The sequence below is a fragment of the Rhinoraja longicauda genome, chromosome 15, assembly GCF_053455715.1.
Source record: "Rhinoraja longicauda isolate Sanriku21f chromosome 15, sRhiLon1.1, whole genome shotgun sequence".
In the NCBI taxonomy this organism is placed as follows: Eukaryota; Metazoa; Chordata; class Chondrichthyes; order Rajiformes; family Arhynchobatidae; genus Rhinoraja; species Rhinoraja longicauda.
In genome coordinates this window covers 41,334,542-41,357,686 of record NC_135967.1, presented here as the reverse complement: position 1 = coordinate 41,357,686, position 23,145 = coordinate 41,334,542, and the positions used below count along the sequence as shown (strand labels likewise).

At 43.8% G+C, this 23,145-nt stretch overlaps 1 protein-coding gene across 7 annotated transcripts in view; it reads right to left on the bottom strand.

The window, feature by feature from the left end:
- Positions 1–23,145, bottom strand: part of tenm1 (teneurin transmembrane protein 1) — a 1,669,493-nt gene that overhangs the window by 215,206 nt on the left and 1,431,142 nt on the right. For all 7 annotated transcript variants that reach the window (XM_078412545.1, XM_078412546.1, XM_078412547.1 and 4 more), the window contains one exon: positions 1,190–1,428. In XM_078412545.1, coding sequence (XP_078268671.1) covers positions 1,190–1,428 — 239 coding nt within the window. The remainder of the gene's footprint in view (positions 1–1,189; positions 1,429–23,145) is intronic.

Genomic DNA, 23,145 nt, shown 5'->3' with positions numbered 1-23,145 from the left:
TTCAGCCTACCGAATCCAGACCGACCAGCGATCCCTGTACATTAACACACACTAGGGACAATTTTACATTGACACCAAGCCAATTAACCTACAAACCTCTACCTCTTTGGAGTGCGGGAGGAAACCGAAGATCTCGGAGAGAACCCACGCAGGTCACGGGGAGAACGTACATATTCCGTACAGACAGCGCCCGTAGTCGGGATCGAACCCGGGTCTCTGGCGTGGTAAGGCAGCAACTCTACCACCCTACTATAGCTGTTATCCTACAATATACTGTTAAAGATGAAGGGGCTTCATCCTTGGCTTGAATTTTTATTGTTGAATTGGGAAGGAGCAAATCGACCAGAAATGAACCATGCTGAAACAAAACTCATCCATAGAGAAGGAGGGGGTGGGGGGGGGGGGGGGGGGGGGGGGGGGGGGGGGGGGGGGTGGAGAGAGAGAACTCTCCAATTTACATTGAGTCATATTACTGGAATTTAGAAGGATGAGAGGGGATCTTATAGGTACATACAAAATTCAAAATTCTTAAGGGATTGGACAGGCTAGACACAAAATAAATGTTCCTGATGTTGGGGGAGTCCAGAACCAGAGGTCACAGTTTAAGAATAAAGGGTAGGCCATTATGAGGAACACCTTTTTCACCCAGAGTTATGAATCTGTGGAATTCTCTGCCACAGAAGGCAGTGGAGGCCAATTCACTGTATGTATTCAAGAGAGAGTTAGATATAGCTCTTAGGGCTCACGGAATCAAGGGATATGGGGAGAAAGCAGAAATGGGGTACTGATTTTGGATGATCAGCCATGATCATATTGAATGGTGGTGCTGGCTCGAAGGGCTGAATGCCACCTATTTTCTACATTTCTATCTTTTTGTATTTGCCTCATACAGTCACACTGCAAGATATAGATGGTGTACGAACACAGTAATTTCCTCTTGTTTATGAAGAAGGAGCTAAAACTGAAAGTATTATAGGGCAGAAGCAGAAACAACAATCAGCAAAATGGAAAGCATTAATAAATTCATGCAGGTTTTTTTATTTTTTAAAAAAGCAACAATTTTGTTTTTCTTATAACTACCTGAAATGATTTATTTATATGTACAGAATAACATAATGTATTACGCCGAGAGGAAAGCAATGAAGAAATGTAGTAAGAATAACAGCTGGATCGAAGGGAAGAAACTTACCAATAACGTAGGCAAGAAGAAGTGCTAGTGTTACTGTAATGGCTGTTGCACTTAGAGCTGTACACTTCCAATTGCAGCACTTGTAAGGTTTGTTGAAAGTGAAGGCAGGTCTGGAGAAAGTGCTTCTGGGAAGGGGTCTCGGAGGCGGAGAGTAAACAGTATTGGAGGTCAGAGGATAGCTTGGATTGGTAGTACCATAGAGACTGGAAGTACCAGACCCTGGTTTAAACAAGAAATGCCTACAGAGGAGAAAAAAAAAGAGAGAGAGAGAGACGAAACAAGATTGAATGAAAGAAATAGGCAGAGAATGTTACCGAGTGTTTCGATGATTAACCCACAAAAAACATCTGAACAAAAGGAACTGGAATCGGAGTCTGAAGAAGGGGTCCTGACCCCAAAACGACTCTATCTATGACCCACAGAGATGCTGCATGACCTGCTGAGTTACGTCAGCTCTTTGCATTGTGCACATGATTAGAATGTGGTTTACTTTAGTTTAGTTTAGAGAACATTCGGCCCACCGAGTCCATGCCCGCCAGCGATCCCCACACACTAGCACTATCCTACACACACTGGGGACAATTTACATTTATGCCAAGCCAACTAACCTACAAACCTGTACGTATTTGGAGTGTGGGAGGAAACCGAAGATCTCGGAGAAAACCCACGCGGGTCACGGGGAGAACGTACAAGCTCCGTACAGACAGCACCCGTAGTCAGGATCGAACCCGGGTCTCGGATGCTGTAAGGCAGTAGCTCTACCGCTGAGCCACCGTGTCGCCCATGGTGAAAAGAAGTCCTTTGAATTTTCCTCGAATTACATAATAGATGAATGCATTCCTTTTGAGTTTGATCTTTTGAATCAATGATATTGGAATCATCTCTCATGCATTTGTGGACAAGAAAAGATTAGGATCTAGGACAATCCCTACATTGAGGCTTCCCTGCATCTCCCAGTTTGAATATCCCCGCTACTTTTGTCTTTGCTAAAACTCCGTGAAGATTATTCTAATTTAGCTTAGAGTTCACTTTAGAGATACAGCGCGAAAACAGGCCCTTCGGCCCACTGAGTTCGCGCCGACCAGCGATCCCCACTACACTATCCTACACACACTAGGGACAAATAAAAAATTTACCAAGCCAATTAGCCTACAAACCTGAGTCTGAGGAAGGGTCTTGACTCGAAACATCACCCATTCCTTCTCACCAGAGATGTTGCCTGTCCCGCTTAGTTACTCCAGCATTTTATGTCTATCTTCGGTTTACAGCAGCATCTGCAGTTCCTTCCTACACATAGCCTACAAACCTGTGTGTCTTTGGAGTGTGGGAGAAAACTGGAGCACCCGGAGAAAACCCACGAGATCACGGGGAGAACGTACAAACTCTGGACAGACAGCACCTATAGAACAGGATCGAACCTGGGTCCCTGGCGCTGTAAAGAAGCAACTCAACCGCTGTGCCGCCATACCGCAATCTTTCATTGATGTGTAACAAAGTTATTTAATATACTTATACTTAAATTTATGTATCATCATGAATATAAACTTTGGTTAAAAATTCCCTGAATTAATTTTGGGTTGCCAATTCAATTAAAATATTATTCACTTTAAAATTATAACATCTCTGATCTATTAATTATCCATACAGGGTCTTCTTCAATTTCTCATCTACTTTACTCCAAAGAGGACAGTAATTTTGAGAATTAAGGAGGAGAATTTATTAATTAACAAACCGCCAGTTCCCAAAAGTAAATAAATAATTAACAGAAATGGATGAAATGGAAATACATTAAAATGCATGAAAGCACGATGAAAATATGCACTTAATTCACTTCTTCTCTGAAATATTAGCAGTAGCAGCAATGTAGTCCTGCAGCATCAGTTTTTTAACATCAATTTCTATGATAACTTTTGTGCTCCTACCCAATCTCAGAGGTACTTATGGAAATCAATTGGAACTTCAATATATAACTAGACCAAGTGGACCCGTTGGATCCAAACCTCTCCTGCATTGGTGCATCACCTTCTCCTCCCCCTCCCCTCTCCTCCCCCCCCTTCCCCCTCCCACCCTTCCCCCCTCCCCCCTTCCCCCCTCCTCCTCGTCCCCATCCTTCCCTCTTCCCCCCTCCCTCCCCCTCCCCTCCCCGCCCCCTCCCTCCACCCCACCCCACCTCCACCCCCTCCTGCTTCCCCACCCCTCCCCCTCCCCATTCCCCTCCCCCCATACTATCCCCCGCAACCCCCCTTGTCCTCCCTCTTCCCCCTCAACCCCCTCCCTCCCTCCCCCCTCCCTGCCTAGGAGATAGATTTAAACTTTAAAATGTGAATAACTTTTAAAAATATAACACCAATTTCAATGAAACATCTTCCATTAGCACCAAAGGGATGATGGTGAGTACGGTGGGCCTAAAATTGGCGCGCTATCGTGTACTGTTTTGGCTGTAGTTCAGGAACAAACAATCAAACAAACGAGAGTTTTAGTATATAGATATAAATGATCAACATTTGGATTATAAGATCATAAGTGCTAGGAGTATAATTAGGCCATTCGGTCCATGAAGTCCACTCCGCCATTCAATCATGGCTGATCTATCTCTCCCTCCTAACCCCATTCTCCTGCCTTCTCCCCATAATCCCTGACACCCGCACTCATGAAGAATCTATCTATCTTTGCCTTAAATATATCCACTGACTTTGCCTCCACACCCTTCTGTGGCAAAGAATTCCACAGATTCACCACCCTCTGACTAAAGAAATTCCTCCTCATCTCCTTCATAAAAGAACGTCCTTTAATTCTGAGGCTGTGCCCTCTGGTCCGAGACTCTACCGCTGGTGGAAACATCCTCTCCACAATCCACTCTATCCAAGCCTTGATGTCTGCTCTTCACCCGCTGACTGGATAGCAGACAACAAAAGCTTTTCACTGTACCTCGGTACACATGACAATACACTGAACTGACCTACTGTCACTGTGTCATGCTAAATAATGGGAATTTTTAAACAGACAACAGCTTTAACTTAGAAAAAATATCTCTCGGTTTTATGGGAACATTTGCGTTTGGACTCCTGAAGAGAGTTGAACAATGAATATTAGATGTGTGGTAGTCTAACTTTGGAGGAAAAGAAAGTTCTCAAAGAGCTGTAGAGCTGGAGAAGTTGGAGGATATACAGATCGGCAAGGCCAAGGGAGGAGTTTGGCATGAAAATAGAGAGGTTATCTGATCCAGGGCTACCGGATGAGTGAGAGCGAGGGGTGAAGATTGACTGGAACTTTTCCAGGGTTATCACGTGGATAGCCAACATTTTCTGCTCGCCCTGCATTGGAAGTTGGACAAACAACAATGACCGATCACATTTTCCCAAGTGCTGAAAAAAAACTCAGCAGATCTGGCAACATCGATGGAAGGTCATCGTTTTGGGTTTGCGACTCTTTGTTTGATGAAGGGCCACAGACTCAAAACAATGTCTGTTTCTCTTTCCACAGATGCTGCCTGATCTGGTAGGTTGTCCCAACATTTCCTGGTTTATTACTGTAGGTTTCAAAGCTGTATTGATAGTCACTGTATTGACAGTGTGTTAAATTGCAGATTACAGACCTTTCTGACTGTACAGGGTCTCCTCATGCATCATCATCTCATCTCATTCTAGTTTAGTTTATTTAGAGATACAGCGAGGGAAGAGGCCCTTCAGCCCAACGAGTCTGCTCCGACTAGCGATCTCCGCACACTAACACTATCCTTCACACTGGGGACAGTTTACAATTTTACCAATCCAATTAACCTACAGACCTGTACGTCGTTGGAGTGTTGGAGGAAGCCGGTGCACGCGGACAAAGCCCACACGGGTCACAGGGAGAACATACACAGGGAGAACATACTGGGCGGCACGGTAGCGCAGCGGTAGAGTTGCTGCTTTACAGCGAATGCAGCGCCGGAGACTCAGGTTCGATCCTGACTACGGGTGCTGCACTGTAAGGAGTTTGTACGTTCTCCCCGTGACCTGCGTGGGTTTTCTCCGAGATCTTCGGTTTCCTCCCACACTCCAAAGACGTACAGGTATGTAGGTTAATTGGCTGGGTAAATGTAAAAATTGTCCCTAGTGGGTGTAGGATAGTGTTAATGTACGGGGATCGCTGGGCGGCACGGACTTGGAGGGCCGAAAAGGCCTGTTTCCGGCTGTATATATATATGATATGATATGATACAAACTCCGTACAGACAGCACCCACAGTCAGGATCAAACCTGGGTCTCATTCGAATGTAAGCACACAGTCAAATTTCTCATCTGCAGCACAGTGTCAAGCTGAAATCCATGACCTTCTGTGCAAGTCAAGTGCTCAAGGCTGTCAGTTATCTTTTGGGCCAAATGCAGAAGTAATCGGAGTAATCGGAAACATGAATGACACTGATTTCATTTATCTTGCTGAGTTGGCCTTATTTTCTCTCTGATAAATACACATTTATTGAATTTCATATCAAAATGTCAATAGACGGATGTCAGAATATCTGAGTGAAATTTGTTAAAGCTCAGCACGGTGGTGCAGCGGTAGAGTTGCTACCTTACAGCGCCAGAGACCCGGGTTTGATCTATGGATGACTATGGGTGCTGTCTGTACGGAGTTTGTACGTTCTCCCCGTGACCTGCGTAGGTTTGCTCCGGCATCTCCGGTTTCCTCCCACACTCCAAAGACGTGGAGGTTTGATGGTTAAAAGGCTTCGGTAAAAAAAAAAGGAAATTGTCCCTAGTGTGTGCAGTACACAGTTGCAGAGCTGTATTTCTAAACTAAACTAAACTAAACTCTTATCCAGTGGTAAGATGACATTTGTTAAAAAAACATTGACGTGACTGACAGCTTGTTCTAAACCAGAATGAAAATTCTCATGATCAACGCACTTTTATAAGTGACTGAAAGCTGGTTCAGTTTGGAGTGAATGGAAAATAATTAAGCAGGCTACAATGGTTTCACAGAGATTGAAAATATCAGTCATCAGCAGGGTACAAAGATACCCGTGACAAACTGACTGGTAGAGCTGCTGCCTTACAGCGCCAGAAGCCCAGGTTCGATCCTGACAATGAGTGCTGCCTGTACTTGAGTCTATATGTTCTCCCTGTGACCGCGTGGGCTTTCTCCAGGAGTTCTGTTTTCCTTCCATGTTACAAAGACGTGCAGATTTGTAGGCTTCCGTACGTTGTCCCTAGGGTGTACGACAGAACTAGTATGAAGGTGATCGCTGGTCGGTGCGGACACGGTGGGCCAAAGGGCTTGTTTCAATGCTGTATCTCTAAATTAAACTGAAATAATGCACTGAGGTACAGTGAAAAGCTTTGCTGTGCATCCTATCCCATCAATCCTGACATGTATTGTATTATCAAATCAGACAATACTATGAGTAAATACATCAAGCCAAACTCATGTTTAATAGGTAAAATAAAGGGAAAGATAGATGTACAGACAGAAAAGAGATTTAAAAGAGTGGGCAATTATATTGGAAGATAGTAAATCTTCCCCTGGGACCAGCACAGAGAGATGCAACAATCTGGTGGCATCTTTTCTGGAGAGTGCTGGTGAAAATCGGCAGGCCAGGCAACATCTGCGGAGATTGGCTCAAGATTCCAACGTCTGTAATTCCTGGAGAGAGTGGATGTGGAGAGGATGCTTCCACTAGCGGGGGAGTCCAGGACTAGAGGTCACAGCTTCAGAATTAAAGGACGTTCCTTTAGGAAGGTGATGAGGATGAATTTCTTTAGTCAGAGGGTGGTGAATCTGTGGAATTCATTGCCACAGACGGCTGTGGAGGCCAAGTCAATGGATATTTTTACGGCGGAGAGCGGCAGATTATCCATTAGTATGGGTGTCAGGGATTATGGGGAGAAGGCAGGAAAACGGGGATAAGAGGGAAAGATAGACCAGCCATGATTGAACGGCGGAATAGACTTGATGGGCCGAATAGCCTAATTCTGCTACTGTCACATGAACTTATGAACGTTATCCTTTCCCTCGTTGAGCTTTTCAGCCCATCTCTACAGACTGTGCCGAGTCTTGAGACATGAATTATTCTTCTGGCAGCGGCACGGTGGCGTAGTGGTAGAGCTACTGCTTCACAGCACCGGAGACCCGGGTTCGATCCTCACTACGGTTGCTGTCTGTGCGGAGTTTGTACGTTCTCCCCGTGACCTGCGTGGGTTTTCTCCGAGATCTTCCGTTTCCTCCCACACTCCAAAGACGTACAGATTTGTAGGTTACTTGGCTTGGTGCAAATGTAAGATCATCCCCAGTGTGTGTAGGATAGTGTTAAAGTGCGGGGATCGCTGGTCGGCGCGGGCTGGGTGGGCCGATGGACCTGTTTCCGCGCTGTATCTTTAAACTAAACTCAACTAAATCAGCCAAAAGATAGGGATCAAACATGGTTCTGAAATGACACAAATTCTATAGATCCAATGATTTGCTTCTTGACTTAATTAACATTCGGAAATTGATATAAAAATGTTTTTAATGTAGTGCATGCACATATTTAAAAACCAACAAATCCTAGTGAATATTTATACTATATATAATATACTAATTCAGTGTTTCCAATGCATTAGAGTTATTTTTCCAATGGCTCAGCACTGCAAAGTTGTTGGTAATATGTAAGCTAACATGTCTGATGTTTTCCATGAAGCTGAATTGATTGGAGTCATTTATTTGATTGTAGTGCCCTGTCCTTAACATTTTTTTGCAAGATTAATGGAAAGCAAATGCCACTTACTGCAAACAGACTAAATACGTTTTTATCCCCAACAATTAATGATAAAATGGAGCACAAGGAACTGCAGAAATGCTTTATGAATGGTAAATGTCTCTTTCCCTTTTATGACTCTTTCCCTTTCCCTTTTCAGCTAAGAAAAAGGGATGTGTTGTCAAAGTAATCACTGTTTAGATAGGGTTCAAAAATAGCTACTGGACCTTCGATACATTTTTGAACTTAACGTGTTACCAATGATGCAAAGTTCATGACACAAAAATATTATTTGGTACAATCAGGCCACATGGCTTAACAGGTACATTTTAAAGGGTCGGGCAACTGAGTGCTTTCTTCTCAAGAGACAAGACATTTCAATTTTGTTGATGAAACCTGAGTGTGGAATTACTCCATCGTTCTGTTATCTTCAGATGTTGAGTAAAGCCACACGTACACACAAATATTATTTTGCAGAGGATGCTCTAAAGTGGAGTAATGCTGTAGACATTCTTTGCAATTTTACTTTGCCTCTACACGCAGGGATCAATGTAAACCAAGCACAGATCCACTCCACTATGTCCCATAATAAATTGGATTTAAAGGCCATCTGATTAGTTTTGAACGGTTCCTTGCTTATCCACATTGCAACGGTTAAATTATCCTTGCATCACCACTGGCAAAGAGGATTTGTTGGAATCCAGTGTTATTTAGAGATATCTTTAGATCACGGCCAACCATTGAAAAGTATAAAAATACGATAACAATCTGATTTCATGGATGAAAAAACCTATTTACTTAGGATAGACACAAAATTCTGGAGTAACTCAGCGGGACAGGCAGCATCTCTGGAGAGAAGGAATGGGTGACGTTTCGGGTCGAGACCCTTCTTCAGACTTTACTTAGGAGCTGCCGTGAGTTGTAAAATAATTTGCAAACATTTTTAACACTGGGAAAGGTTAAGCCGGCTATCCCACCAGCTGCGGGAATGGTTCAAACTTGCAAGGACTCGTGCTAACCTGAGAAAGACTGGCATTTATGTAGCATCGTCTAAAGCTTGACGATATTCCCAAACCTAAAGTCAACAAAGTACATTTAATGTCAAATAATTCTGGTCATTGAGGGAGGACAACAGGGGCAGCGGTAGAGTTGCTGCCATACCAGCGCCAGTGACCCGGGTTCGATCCCGACTACGGGTGCTGTCTGTACAGAGTTTGTACGTTCTCCCCGTGACCTGCGTGGGTTTTGCCAGAGATCGTCGGTTTCCTCCCACACTCCAAAGACGCAGAGGTTTGTAGGTTAATTGGATTGGTATAAATGTAAATTGTCCCGAGTGTGTGTAGGACAGTGTTAATGTGCGGGGATCGCTGGTCAGCATGAACTCAGTGGGCTGAAGGGCCTGTTCTGCGCTGTGTCTCTAATCTAAACTAAACTAAACAGCTAATTTACCCAAATCAGATCCACAAACACCAGTATAATAATAGACAATAGACAATAGACAATAGGTGCAGGAGTAGGCCATTCGGCCCTTCGAGCCAGCACCGCCATTCAATGTGATCATGGCTGATCATTCTCAATCAGTACCCCGTTCCTGCTTTCTCCCCATACCCCCTGACTCCGCTAACCTTAAGAGCTCTATCTAGCTCTCTCCTGAATGTATTCAGAGAATTGGCCTCCACTGCCCTCTGAGGCAGAGAATTCCACAGATTCACAACTCTGACTAAAAAAGTTTTTCCTCATCTCTGTTCTAAATGGCCTACCCCTTATTCTTAAACTGTGGCCCCTGGTTCTGGACTCCCCCAACATTGGGAACATGTTTCCTGCCTCTAACATGTCCAACCCCTTAATAATCTTATACGTTTCGATTAGATCCCCTCTCATCCTTCTAAATTCCAGTGTATACAAACCTAGTCGCTCCAGTCTTTCAACATATGACAGTCCCGCCATTCCAGGAATTAACCTAGTAAACCTACGCTGCACGCCCTCAATAGCAAGAATATCCTTCCTCAAATTTGGAGACCAAAACTGCACACAGTACTCCAGGTGCGGCCTCACTAGGGCCCTGTACAACTGCAGAAGGACCTCTTTGCTCCTATACTCAACTCCGCTTGTTATGAAGGCCAACATTCCATTGGCTTTCTTCACTGCCTGCTGTACCTGCATGCTGTCTTTCAGTGACTGATGCACTAAGACACCCAGATCACGTTGTACGTCCCCTTTTCCTAACTTGACACCATTCAAATAATAATCTGCCTTCCTATTCTTACCACCAAAGTGGATAACCTCACACTTATCCACATTAAACTGCATCTGCCATGCATCCGCCCACTCACACAACCTGTCCAAGTCACCCTGCAACCTCATAGCATCTTCCTCACAGTTCACACTGCCACCTAGCTTTGTATCATCGGCAAATTTGCTAATGGTACTTTTAATCCTTTCATCCAAGTCATTGATGTATATTGTAAATAGCTGTGGTCCCAACACCGAGCCTTGCGGTACCCCACTAGTCACTGCCTGCCATTCTGAAAGGGACCCATTTATCCCCACTCTTTGCTTTCTGTCTGTCAACCAACTTTCTATCCATGTCAGTACCCTACCTCCAATACCATGTGCTCTAATTTTGCCCACCAATCTCCTATGTGGGGCCTTGTCGAAGGCTTTCTGAAAGTCGAGGTACACCACATCCACCGGCTCTCCCCTGATCGACTGAAAGATACAGCATGGAAACAGGCCTTTTGGTGCACCGAGTCCACTCTAACAATCGATCACCTGCGCACACTAGTTCTACGTAGAAACAAGGAACTGTAGATGCTGATTAATACACAAAAGGACACAAAGTGCTAGAGTAACTCGGCAGAATTATCATCCCTTCACCTTCAAAGAATTACATACATACACATCCCAAGGGCATTGTTCCTGCCAGCTCTTCGGAGTTTTACCATTGCAGTAACATCCGCTCCCTTTACTTTTCTTTTCAAAACACATCAGCACCAACCCCTCTATGTTAAAATTAATTTGCTATGTGTCTGCTTAATTCCATCTGAAAAGCTATCGTTGACTTGGCTTCAATAGTAATTTGCAGTAATGAGCCTGTTTTCCAATAACCCTGTTCTCAAATAAAATGTCCCCCTAACCGCTCTTTAGGCATTTAGTGTGAATCCTCCAATTATGCCCCTCGTTGCCAATGTATCAACGAGAATTAAAGTTACTTCACAGAAACAGATGCTTTGATGCAACTAGTTTGTTTTTCACTGCTTCTAGTCCAAGTTTCTTGTTCCCATCACGTCTGGTTTATTCCTTTTCAAACAATTATCTCAGTTCTGTTTAAAGAATTTAAAGATTCAGCTTCAACATAGGGTTGCTGTGGAGAATTGAATCTTATGCTCGGTACTGTTAAGATGATTATCTTGTCAGTCCTTTACTTTTTGTTGTGAGATAATCATTAATTTGTGCCTGGGACAAACTTGGATTGCTTTCTCTTGAACTGTGGCACGGTGGCACAGTGGTAGAGTCACTGCCTTACAGCGCCAGAGACCCGGGTTCGATCCTGACTACGGGTCCTTGTCTGTACGGAGTTTGTACGTTCTCCCTGTGACCTGCGTGGGTTTTCTCAGAGATCAGCGGTTTCCTCCCACACTCCAAAAACGTACAGATTTACAGGTTAATTGGCTTGCTGTAAATGTAAAAATTGTCCCTAGTGTGTGTGTGTGTAGGGTAGTGTCAAATGTGCGGGGATCGCTGGTCAGTGCTGACTCAGTGGGCTGAAGGGCCTGTTTCTGCGCTGTATCTCTATACTAAACTGAACTCCTGAGTTTGAGGGGAGACCTGATAGAAATATGTAAAATTAGGAGAAGCATAAGAAAGTGTAAGCAGTTAGAACCCTTCTGTCGGAGATGGTCCAAGTGAATTTGAGTGCAGGATGGAAATTAGTAGCAAAGTTAATAACAAAGTTTCACACTAGGGCATCAGAGATGTCCTCATTCTTCAGGAAATGGGGCTTCCCCTTTTCCATTATAGATGAGGCTCTCACTAGGGCCTCTTCTATATCCTGCAGCTCCGCTCTTGCTCCCCCTCCTCCCATTCGTAACAAGGACAGAATCCCCCTCATTCTCACCTTCCATCCCATCAGCCAGCGTATCCAACAAATCATCCTCCAACATTTCCGTCACCTCCAACGGGACCCCACTACTGGCCACATCTTCCCATCCCCTCCCCTTTCTGCGTTCCGCAGAGACCGTTCCCTCCGTAACTCCCTGGTCAACTCGTCTCTTCCTACCCAAACCACCCCATCCCCGGGCACTTTCCTCTGCAACCGCAGGAGACGCAACACCTGTCCCTTTACCTCCCCCCTCAACTCCATCCAAGGACCCAAACAGTCTTTCCAGGTGAGACAGAGGTTCACCTGCACCTCCTCCAACCTCATCTATTGTATCCGCTGCTCTAGATGTCAACTTCTTCACAACGGCGAAACCAAATGCAGGCTCAGCGATCATTTCGCTCAACACCTTCGCTCAGTCCGCCTTAACCAACCTGATCTCCCGGTGGCTGAGCACTTCAACTCCCCCTCCCACTCCCAGTCTGACCTTTCTATCATGGACCTCCTCCAGTGCCATAGTGAGGCCCACCGGAAATTGGAGTAACAGCACCTCATATTTCGCTTGGGCAGCTTGCAGCCCAGCGGTATGAACATTGACTTCTCCAACTTTAGATAGTTCCTCTGTCCCTTTCTTCCCCTCCCCCTTCCCAGTTCTCCCTCTATCGTCCTGTTTCCACCTATACCCTTCCTTTGTCCCGCCCCCCCTGACATCAGTCTGAAGAAGGGTCTCGACCCGAAACGTCACCCATTCCTTCTCTCCTAAGGTGCTGCCTGACCTGCTGAGTTACTCCAGCATTTTGTGAATAAATACCTTCGATTTGTACCAACATCTGCAGTTATTTTCCTACAGCAAAGTTGATGAAGTCAGTGAGTTCTGCATGGGTGTCGGAGGTAGCTCGGAGACACATCATCTTTATTCCCATACTTAACAAAACTGTGCATGATACTCCTAGTGCAGCCAAACCAAGGTCTCTACAATTTTAAGATTTCATTGTTTCTGTTCTCTAATCCTGTGAACAGCTTTAGTTACTGTGTTGACTCTATAATACTCTAGGTATCTCTACCCATTGCTATCTCCCTCTGCTCTACCAATTCCTTGAATATGCTTGGATGCATTTCCATTCCCTATCTGCATGTCCAATCTTCATTACTTCAGGTTGGGAGAAACATTGAATTGCACTTTCCCTTGATCAACATAGCCATCTAATTAAATTGGTCTTGCTGGGAAGGAGAATTCGCTGCTTAAAAGTGTGCTGGAAATAGATTCAAATTACAACTTTAAAAATAGAATTAAATAAAAGTCAAAGGGAGGTTTGCTGGGCCACGGTAAAAGTTACTAAACTGAGCAGCACTTAGTTCATAAGTTCGCAAGTTGTAGTAGCAAAATTAGGCCATTCAGCCCATCAAGTCTATCCTGTCATTCAATCATGGGTGATCGTGGCCCTGCCATTCAATCACTTTCACAAAGCAAGACTGGATCCATTAGGCCAAATAGTCACTTAATGTGGGCTGTATAAAAGCTGACAAAAGCTCATCATAGGTTAACCTACTCATTCCTGGGATCATTCTTGTAAACCTCCTCTGGACCCTCTCCAGAGCCAGCACATCCTTCCTCAGGTATGGTGCCCAAAACTGCTCAGTATGTTCCAAATGCGGCCTGACCAGCGGCTTATAGAGCCTCAGCATTACATCCCTGTGATGTTAACATCTCAGGACAATCCTGGGAAATGTTAAAGGGAGGTACGATATTGTGGGACACCATAACATTAGGAGAACAGCAAATCATCTGAACCTACATTAATGAAAATTAGACTCATAACTATAAAATAGGAGAAATGTAGGAACTAGGAACTGCAGATGTTGGTTTACACAGGTCTTTATCTTAAACCAATGATGCTATTTTGAAGATATGGACACATGGTGGATTAAATAACATTACCAATTCTACTTGAAACAGGGGCATCGGTAGAGTTGCTGCCTTACAGCACCAGAGTGCTGGGTTCAATCCTGACTAAGAGTGCTGTCTGGACAGAATTTGTACATTCTCCCTGTGTCCTCCCACACTCCAGAGGTTTGTAGGTTACTTGGCTTCGGTAAAAAATTGTAAATTATCCCTCGTTTGTGCGGGATAGTGTTAGTGTATGGGGATTGCTGGTGGGCGTGGACTCTGTTTGGCAGAAGAGCCTGTTTCCACAGTGTACCTCCAAAATGAAACTAAAACACTAAAAATTAGTGCTTTTACTAAAATTGAAGATTTTCATTCAAACGTGTTAGCTGCCTAATCACTCAGAGCATTCTTAACAATTCAGGCTGCTTTGAACTGGGGCTAATTGTCTTATTAATACAAAAAAATTCTAGACATTCTGTGAGCACATATTGAACATTTTTATAAATAACTATAAAGTGCTTTATGTTGTATGCGCAAGTAAGCCATTGTCTTTTTAATCAGTAGGGAAAAGGTCCTTAATAACACCACGAAGTTGGTAAATTAATTTTGTGACTGCAATTCGAAATGTTGTTCACATTTACTCTCCTGACAAAATGCTTCTAGGCATCACGTTTTTGCACCTTTGCTCAGCTACATGGTCTAAGCCTCTTATTTTTATCGATTCCCAATGGCAAACCCACTATTAGTTATTCTGACATTCACAGTCGACATTTAATAAGAGCCCTGAAAACATATTTTAATTTCGGTAAGATAATGTGAGTGTTGAGATTTTCATTTACTGTGCCAATTACATAATATTGCATTTTCTGCCTGACAAGTTTTGGATCATTTTGATGGTTGTTCGACAGAAAATAACACAAAAGCACAATTTACTTGAATATTGTGCTTTAAAGTCTTATACATTCATACGGTATAAATGGAGTCTGAGAAAGAAAAGCAATTAAATTATTGATCAGCTTTGATTTTGACTCACTCAACGTGATTAAATAATAGTTTGAAGAGAGGAAAAGAAATAATTTTACAACTATTGTGCTGCAAAGTTTAGATTTTGTTCAAAATGAATTTATGAAAAACATGTAGTTTAGTTTAGTTTAGTTGAGAAATACAGCCCAGAAACAGGCCCTTCGGCCCACTGGGTCAGCGCCTAACAGCGATCACCACATATTAACACTATCCAACACCCATTAGGGACATTTTTTACATTTACCAAGCTAATTAACCTAGAAACCTGTTTGTCTTTGGAGTGTGGGAGGAAACTGAAGATATCGGAGAAAACCCACGCAGGTCACGGGGAGAACGTACAAACTCCGTACAGACAGCGCCCGTAGTCGGGATTGAACCCGGGTCTCCGGCGCTGCATTTGCTGTAAGGCAGCAACTCTACCGCTGCGCCACCGTGTAAAAGCAGAACCTTTGATATTAAAAGGGTGAATACCCCAGGTGGTCTTGAGAGTGCATTTTCCAATGTGAAATGCCAAAATATGTTATTCTTGGCAGGATCCACACCTCAAAGTCAGTCTGTTTAGGTGAGAAGGACTCCAAAGGTTTGCTGGGGGCACAATAGACTGCAGACCTGGACAGAGTGGATGTGGAGAGGATGTTCCCTCTAGTGGGAGTGTCTAGGACCAGAGGGCACAGCCACAGAATAAAAGGATGTAAACTTTCAGAAAAGAGCTGAGGAGGAATTTCTTTAGTCAGAGGGTGATGAATCTGTGGAATTCATTGACACAGACGGCTGTGAAGGCCAAGTCAATGGAAAATGTTATGGTGGAGATTGACAGATTCTTGATTAGTCAGGGTGACAGGGTTTATCGAGAGAAGGCAGGTGAATGGGGTTGGGAAGAAAAGATAGATCAGCCATTATTGAATGGGCTGAATGGCCTCATTCTGTTCCTCGAACACATGAACTTATGAGATGCTGGAATCTGGAACAACAAACATTCTAATGATGGAACTCAGCAGGTCGAGCAGCATCCATGGGTCAATACCTTGTTTCAGGTGAAAAACCTGCATCAGGACCGAGAGGGGAGATGGGTGGTGTAAGCATTGAGTAGAGGTAGTGAGACAGGAACCAAAGGAGAATGATAGACCAGGGAAGGGTGAAGAATGATGGGCAGATGGAGCCAGGCAGGGGTGGGGGAGGGGTGGAGTTGGGAACTATAGGCAGGTGGGTGATAGATGGAGGCAGACTAACATAAAAGAGTTTGATACTGACTACGGACACTGTCTGTACGGAGTTTGTACGTTCTCCCTGTGACCGTGCGGGTTTTCCCCAGGTGTTCTGGTTTCCTCCCACACTCCAAAGACGTGGAGGTTTGTAGGTTAATCAGCTTCTGTAAATTATAAATTGTCCCTAGATGGTTCGACTGCCCCGACCACGGGAGAATAAAGAGGAAGAACTTTAGACTTTATTGCCTTCCATCACAGTGAGGAATGTGGAGAATCCGCTGTGGTGGGTGTTTATGTTAACTTTTATGTAGTTGTGTGTTTTGTTGCTTTTGTTTTAGAATGGCTCTATGGTAATTCGAATGTCACTGTACCCTAATTGGTGCATGTGACAATAAACTGACCTTGAAACAACCTTGGAACCTTGAAGTCAATACTCCAAATGCAGCCTCACCAATGTTTTAAGCAACAAAAAAAAAATCAGTAGCAGTGAGCAGATTAACTCAGACAATTAGATATTTGTACATATTAACTCATACTTGTATAATGACAATAAAGGATATTGTATTGTATTGTATTGTATTGGATAGCAGTGGCATGCCAAGATGGAACTGAAAATGAATGGTAAAGCTACCATTTTATAAATCTTCACAGTGCCTACACTGGGAACATTGTGCCTACCTCTGGCTAGTGCAGTACATAGTAAAACATCTCGGCAGTCGAAAGGATATAGAAAACAAGTAGTCAAGATAATAGAAGAGCTGGTGGTGTTGAATTATGAAGCCGTGTTATATAAACTGAGTAAGTTTCCTCTGGAAAGGAGATCGTGACATGACTTGATTTTAGCTTCCAAAGGCGATAGATATCGTAGATAATTAAAATGTTTCACCAGGTCTTGAAGCACACAGGGAACAGACTGGACTTGAACACAGATAAATTTAAAACTAATCCTTGAAACATTTCGGCAAGAGGTTTATAAATCCATGGGACAAGTTCCTTCAGGGAACAAATAATCTTGTCTAGATCGGGTATAACGTCAGCACTTTATTCCCAGGTTGCAATATCCCACATGAGAGGGTGTAGCTTTAAAGTCAGAGGGGTTGAAGCTTAAAGGTGATGTGCAGCCTGAGATTTTAAGATGGAGAATGGTGGGTGGCTGGATTGTGCTGCCAGAGACGGTGGTGGGAGCAGAAACGATGGTAGCGTTTTAAGTGTAGAAAGGATCTGCAGATGCTGGTTTATACAGAAGATAGACACAAAATGCTGGAGTAGTTCCAGTGGGTCAGGCAACATCTGCGGAGACAAAGAATAGGTGACTCTTCGGGTCTGAAGAATTGGTTCCGACCCAAAGCATCACCTATTCTTTTTCTCCAGAGTTGCTGCCTGACCCGTTGAATCACTCCAGCGTTATGTGTCCATTCTGTTATTTATGGATAACATTCTACCTTAACATCATTTTCCTGCTCTATCCAAAAAAAAAACCCAACTAGACTCAACTGAACTGAACTAAAGTAAACTAAACTAAACTAAACTAACATCTTGGTTTCACTAATATCCAATAAAGTATCAAAGTCTGTTCTGAATGAAGAGACCGCTAAACTAACGTTGTTTTTATGCTGTTTGCAGTGGCGTTTCAAGAGTTGTTTAGACAGGCACATGAATATGCAGGGATGGAGGGATATGAATCACTTGCATTTGAGGGGATTGGTTCAATTTGGCATCCTGTTCATTGCAGAAGGGCTTGTTGCTGCACTGTATTGTACTCTGCCTATGTTAGTGATGTCTTTGGATTTCAATTTCTACAGCTCCCTTCCAGTGGGAATTTACCTTACCTAACATCTGACATTTGGGTTTGGTGTCGACTGACTGATAGAAAATTGATTGTTGTTTTCGCTCAATAATTCAAATATCATGTGAATATTAGACGAGCCAAAGGCAGCACGGCTGAATGTTTTATTTTACCTCACAATTCTGCTGTTTCTATGAGGTATAACAGTTCACTACTCCGGTGTTATCCTTCAAAGAGATGTTTTGCCAAACACGACCCGGATTTGATAACAATTGCTCTGCAAATTCACTTGCCGACGTGCTTCAAACCTCATGCCCAATGAATATTTATACAAAATCTGAACAGGTACACATGCAACCAATAACCTTTCAAAGATCCAGTTCCGCTCCCAAGGGGATATCTATATTCCATATCACCAATCTTGTCTTCATCCATCTATCCATTATAATGTCACCATAAAGTCATAGAGTCATACAGTGTGGAAACTGACCCTTCGCCCAACTTGTCCACACCGACCAACATCTCCCACCTACACTCGTCCCACCTGCCTGTGTTAGACCCATATCCCTCTAAACCTGACCTATTGATTGTAATCGTGTATTGTCTTTCCGCTGACTGGTTAGCACGCAACAAAAGCTTTGCACTGTACAATAAACAAACTATCCATGTTCCTGTCCAAATGTTTCTTAAGCGTTGCGGTAATACTAGGAATATCCATTCTGTTGTCCTTCTGAGGATAAAATCCTTTCACCATAAACAGGATATTTTCCACCATGTTGGGTGCCAATACAATCGTGCAACAATGTATGGACTCAGAACAATTCTGGTATTGCAGAACTGGGCATTCGTGAGGTGTTGTAGACTATCAGTTGCGTCAGAAATGTATGCCATACCAATGGGTTTCATCATGGTCAGCTTATCTACTGCACAGAGTTCACAAAGCAATGTGGAATTTATTGCCATAGAAGGCTGTGGAGGCCAAGTCAACGGATATTTCTAAGGTGGAGATTGATAGGTTCTTGATTAGTACAGGTGTCAGGGGTTATGGGGTGAAGGCAGGAGAACGGGGTTGAGAGGGAAAGATAGATCAGCCATGATTGAATGGTGAAGTAGACTTGATGGGCCAAATTGCCCAATTCTGCTCCCATAACTTATGAATGAGCCTGGGGATCAAATGTGGTTGAATGAATGCAGACATACATGCGGGGAACAGCATCAAATGGTTACGACCTGGCAATTTAGAAACAAGGAACTGCAGATGCAGATTTAGAAAAAAAAGGCACAAAGTGCTGGAGTAACTCAGCGGGTCAGGCAGCATCTCTGTAGGGAATAACTCAGCGGGTCAGGCAGCATCCCTGGAGTACAACAACATACCCAGAGTGCTAGAGTAGAGTGCTCCAGAGATGCTGCCTGACTCGCTGAGTTATTCCTCCAGGGATGCTGCCTGACCCGCTGAGTTATTCCTCCAGAGATGCTGCCTGACCCGCTGAGTTACTCCTCCAGAGATGCTGCCTGACCCACTGAGTTATTCCTCCAGAGATGCTGCCTGACCCGCTGAGTTACTCCTCCAGAGATGCTGCCTGACCCGCTGAGTTACTCCAACACTTTGTGATTTGTTTTGTACTCCAGAGATGCTGGCTGACTCATTGTGCTTTTTTAAGTTGTAGCTTCAATGTGGTTAGTGTAATTGGCGGCTGCTCCACATCACCTCTCAAACCATGACCTTTACCACCAGGAAGGTCAAAGAGGCAAGCTTGTGGAAACACCACCCATTTCCTTCCAGGTCATGTACAATCTTGACTGGGATTACATCGTTGGCTAAATCCTGGAACCAAGGGGTCCCGACCTGAAACATCACCCATCCTTTATCTCCACAGATGCTGTGTGACCGGCTGGGTTATTCCAGCACTTTATGTCCATCCCTTCTCTGCAACAACTCGAAGGACCACAGTAGCTCCCAGAGGTGGTTCATCATCTCACACTCAAGGGCATTTAGGGATGTGTAATAAATGTTGCCCTCACATTGACAGCTGTTTCCCAAATAAAGAAAAATTTAAAAAAAAATTAGCTTCTTAATTTAAAAGGAAGTGTGAGTCAACATAGTGGCGCAGAGGTAGAGTTGTTGCCTCACAGCGCCAGAGACTCAGGTTCAATCCTGAGTATGGGGGCTGATGTATTGAGTTTGAGGGCGTGCAGCGTAGGTTTACTAGGTTCATTCCCGAAATGGCGGGACTGTCATATGTTGACAGACTGGAGCGACTAGGCTTGTATACACTGGAATGATGAGAGGGGATCTTATCGAAACGTATAAGATTATTAAGGGGTTGGACACGTTAGAGGCAGGAAACATGTTCCCAATGTTGGGGGAGTCCAGAACAAGGGGCCACAGTTTAAGAATAAGTGGTAGGCCATTTAGAACGGAGATGAGGAAAAACGTTTTGAGTCAGAGAGTTGTGAATCTGTGGAATTATCTGCCTCAGAAGACAGTGGAGGCCAATTCTCTGAACGCATTCAAAAGAGAGCTAGATAGAGCTCTTAAGGATAGCGGAGTCAGAGGGTATGGGGAGAAGGCAGGAACGGGGTACTGATTGAGAATGATCAGCCATGATCACATTGAATGATGGTGCTGGCTCGAAGGGCCGAATGGCCTCCTCCTGCACCTATTGTCTATTGTCTATTGTGCGTCTCTGTGACCACGTGGATTTTCTCCGAGTGCTCCGGTTTCCTCCCACATTCGAAGACGAGCAAACTTGCAGCTTTAGGTTGTACGGAGTGTGGTACAGTTTGTACGAGTAGGTTTGTACGGAGTCTGAAGGTTCTCAACCCGAAAAGTCACCTATTCCTTTTCTCCAGAGATACTGCCTGACCTGCTGAGTTACTTGAGCATTTTGTATCTAACTTCGGTGTAAACCAGCATCTGCAGTTCCTTCCTGCACAGGCTTGTAGGTTGATTGGCTTCTGCAAATTGTCCCTAGTGTGTAGGATAGAATTAGTGTACGGGTGATCGCTGGTCGGTGTGGACTCAGTGGGCCGAAGGGCCTGTTTCCACGCTGTATCTCTAAAATAAAATAAACTAAATATTAAGAATTTTATATGCAATTGTTGCTGTCAAATCAGAAAAGGTACAAATGATTGACCTGAATTTACAATATCTTGAGAAAAAAATGGACTGTTGAGGATATTAAGGGTATTAAGTATAAAATAGGCAACAATAAAACAGCTGCCAGCTTTAAATCTCTCTCGCTTATTATTTCTAATGTGGCCAAATATTTGCAATGTTTTGATTTATCATGACTTTATTCTATACCTTCAGTGATATTTGCAATGTTAAAATGTCTTATTGACATGCATGTTCCATCCTGGTATACCCTTTAGCACAATTTTATGTTTCCCTTCATCCCATTGTTCAAGTCAAGCTCTGTTATTTTATTCCACTCTGATTAAATTGCATCTGGTGCATGTTTGTATTGGATTTGAAAAACTGTCAACATCATTCAGAAATCACTGGTTTCAACACATAATTAAACGTCTCACACTGTCTGCCTTTGTTGGAAGCCGCTGTCTTGATCTTGTGTAGGAAGGAACTGCAGTTGCTGGTATACACCAAAATAGACACAAAATGCTGGAGTAACTCAGCGGGACAGGCAGCATCTCTGGATAGAAGGAATGGGCGACGCTTCAGGACTGAAGAAGGGTCTCGATCCGAAACATTACGCATTCCTTCTACCCAGAGATGCTGCCTGTCCCGCTGAGTTACTCCAGCATTTTGTGTCTGTCTTGATCTTTTCAGGTAGCTAACAGCATATGCAACATTTGGGACAATGTCCTCTTGCATCTCACTAACTTTATAAATTATTTCATAACTTAGTTAAAGAGTGTGTTTAGTTTCAAGATACAGCGTGGAAAAAGGCCGACAGAGCATACCAATCATACCGACCACCGATCATACCGTCCACTAGTTCTATCCTACACACTCGGGGCAATTTACAGAAGCCAATTAACCTACAAACCAGTACTTGGAGCACCCAGAGAAAACCCATGCAGGTCATGGGGAGAATGTACAAACACTGTACAGACAGACCCGTAGTCAGGATCGAACCCGGGTCCCTGGTGCTGGATCTTATCGAAAAGTATAAGATTATTAAGGGGTTGGACACGTTAGAGGCAGGAAACATGTTCCCAATGTTGGGGGAGTCCAGAACAAGGGCCCACAGTTTAAGAATAAGGGGTAGGCCATTTAGAACTGAGATGAGGAAAAACTTTTTCAATCAGAGAGTTGTGAATCTGTGGAATTCTCTGCCTCAGAAGGCAGTGGAGGCCAATTCTCTGAATGCATTCAAGAGAGAGTTAGATAGAGCTCTTAAGGACAGCGGAGTCAGGGGGTATGGGGAGAAGGCAGGAACGGGGTACTGATTGAGAATGATCAGCCATGATCACATTGAATGGCGGTGCTGGCTCGAGGGGCCGAATGGCCTCCTCCTGCACCTATTGTCTATTGTCTATTGAGTTAAATGCTTTGGGTTTTGGTTAGGTTTAGGTTTATTACTATCACATGTACCGAGGAACAGTGAAAAGATTTGTTTTGCAAGCTATCCAAAGAGATCAGATATATTATACATAGATACAATCAATTCAATCTCAGGTACAATAAATAAAGGGGAGAAGAGTAGAGCGATTGTATTGGGTGGTAGTGGAATCTTCTCTTGGAAGAGAACACAAAGAGTTGCCAGGTGCTGGCACCATTTGGAAACCTCTGCATTGGCACGGTGGCGCAGCAATAGAGTTGCGGGCTCACAGTGCCAGCAACCCAGGTTCGTTCCTGACTACAGGTTCTGTCTGTATGGAGTTTGTACAGTATGCACGTGCCCTGCGTGGGTTTCTCCAGGTGCTCCGTTTTCCTTCCACACTCCAAAGACTTACAGGTTTGTAGTTTCAGGTAAAATTGTAAATTGTCCCTGGTGTGTAGGATAGTGTAAGTGTGTGGTAATCGCCGGTCGGCGTGGACTCGGTGGGCCGAAGGACCTGATACCACGCTGTATCTCTAAACTAAACTAAACTTTCATGTGACATCTTTCTTCAGATAATTTGCCAATCATAAATTGAGATTTTCAGATCTGTAGAAGAGTATTTTGCATTGAAACTCGTTTCTGGCTAGTGTGTAACAAAGATACACTGGAATTTAGAAGGATGAGAGGAGATCTTATCGAAACGTATAAGATTATTACGGTGTTGGACAC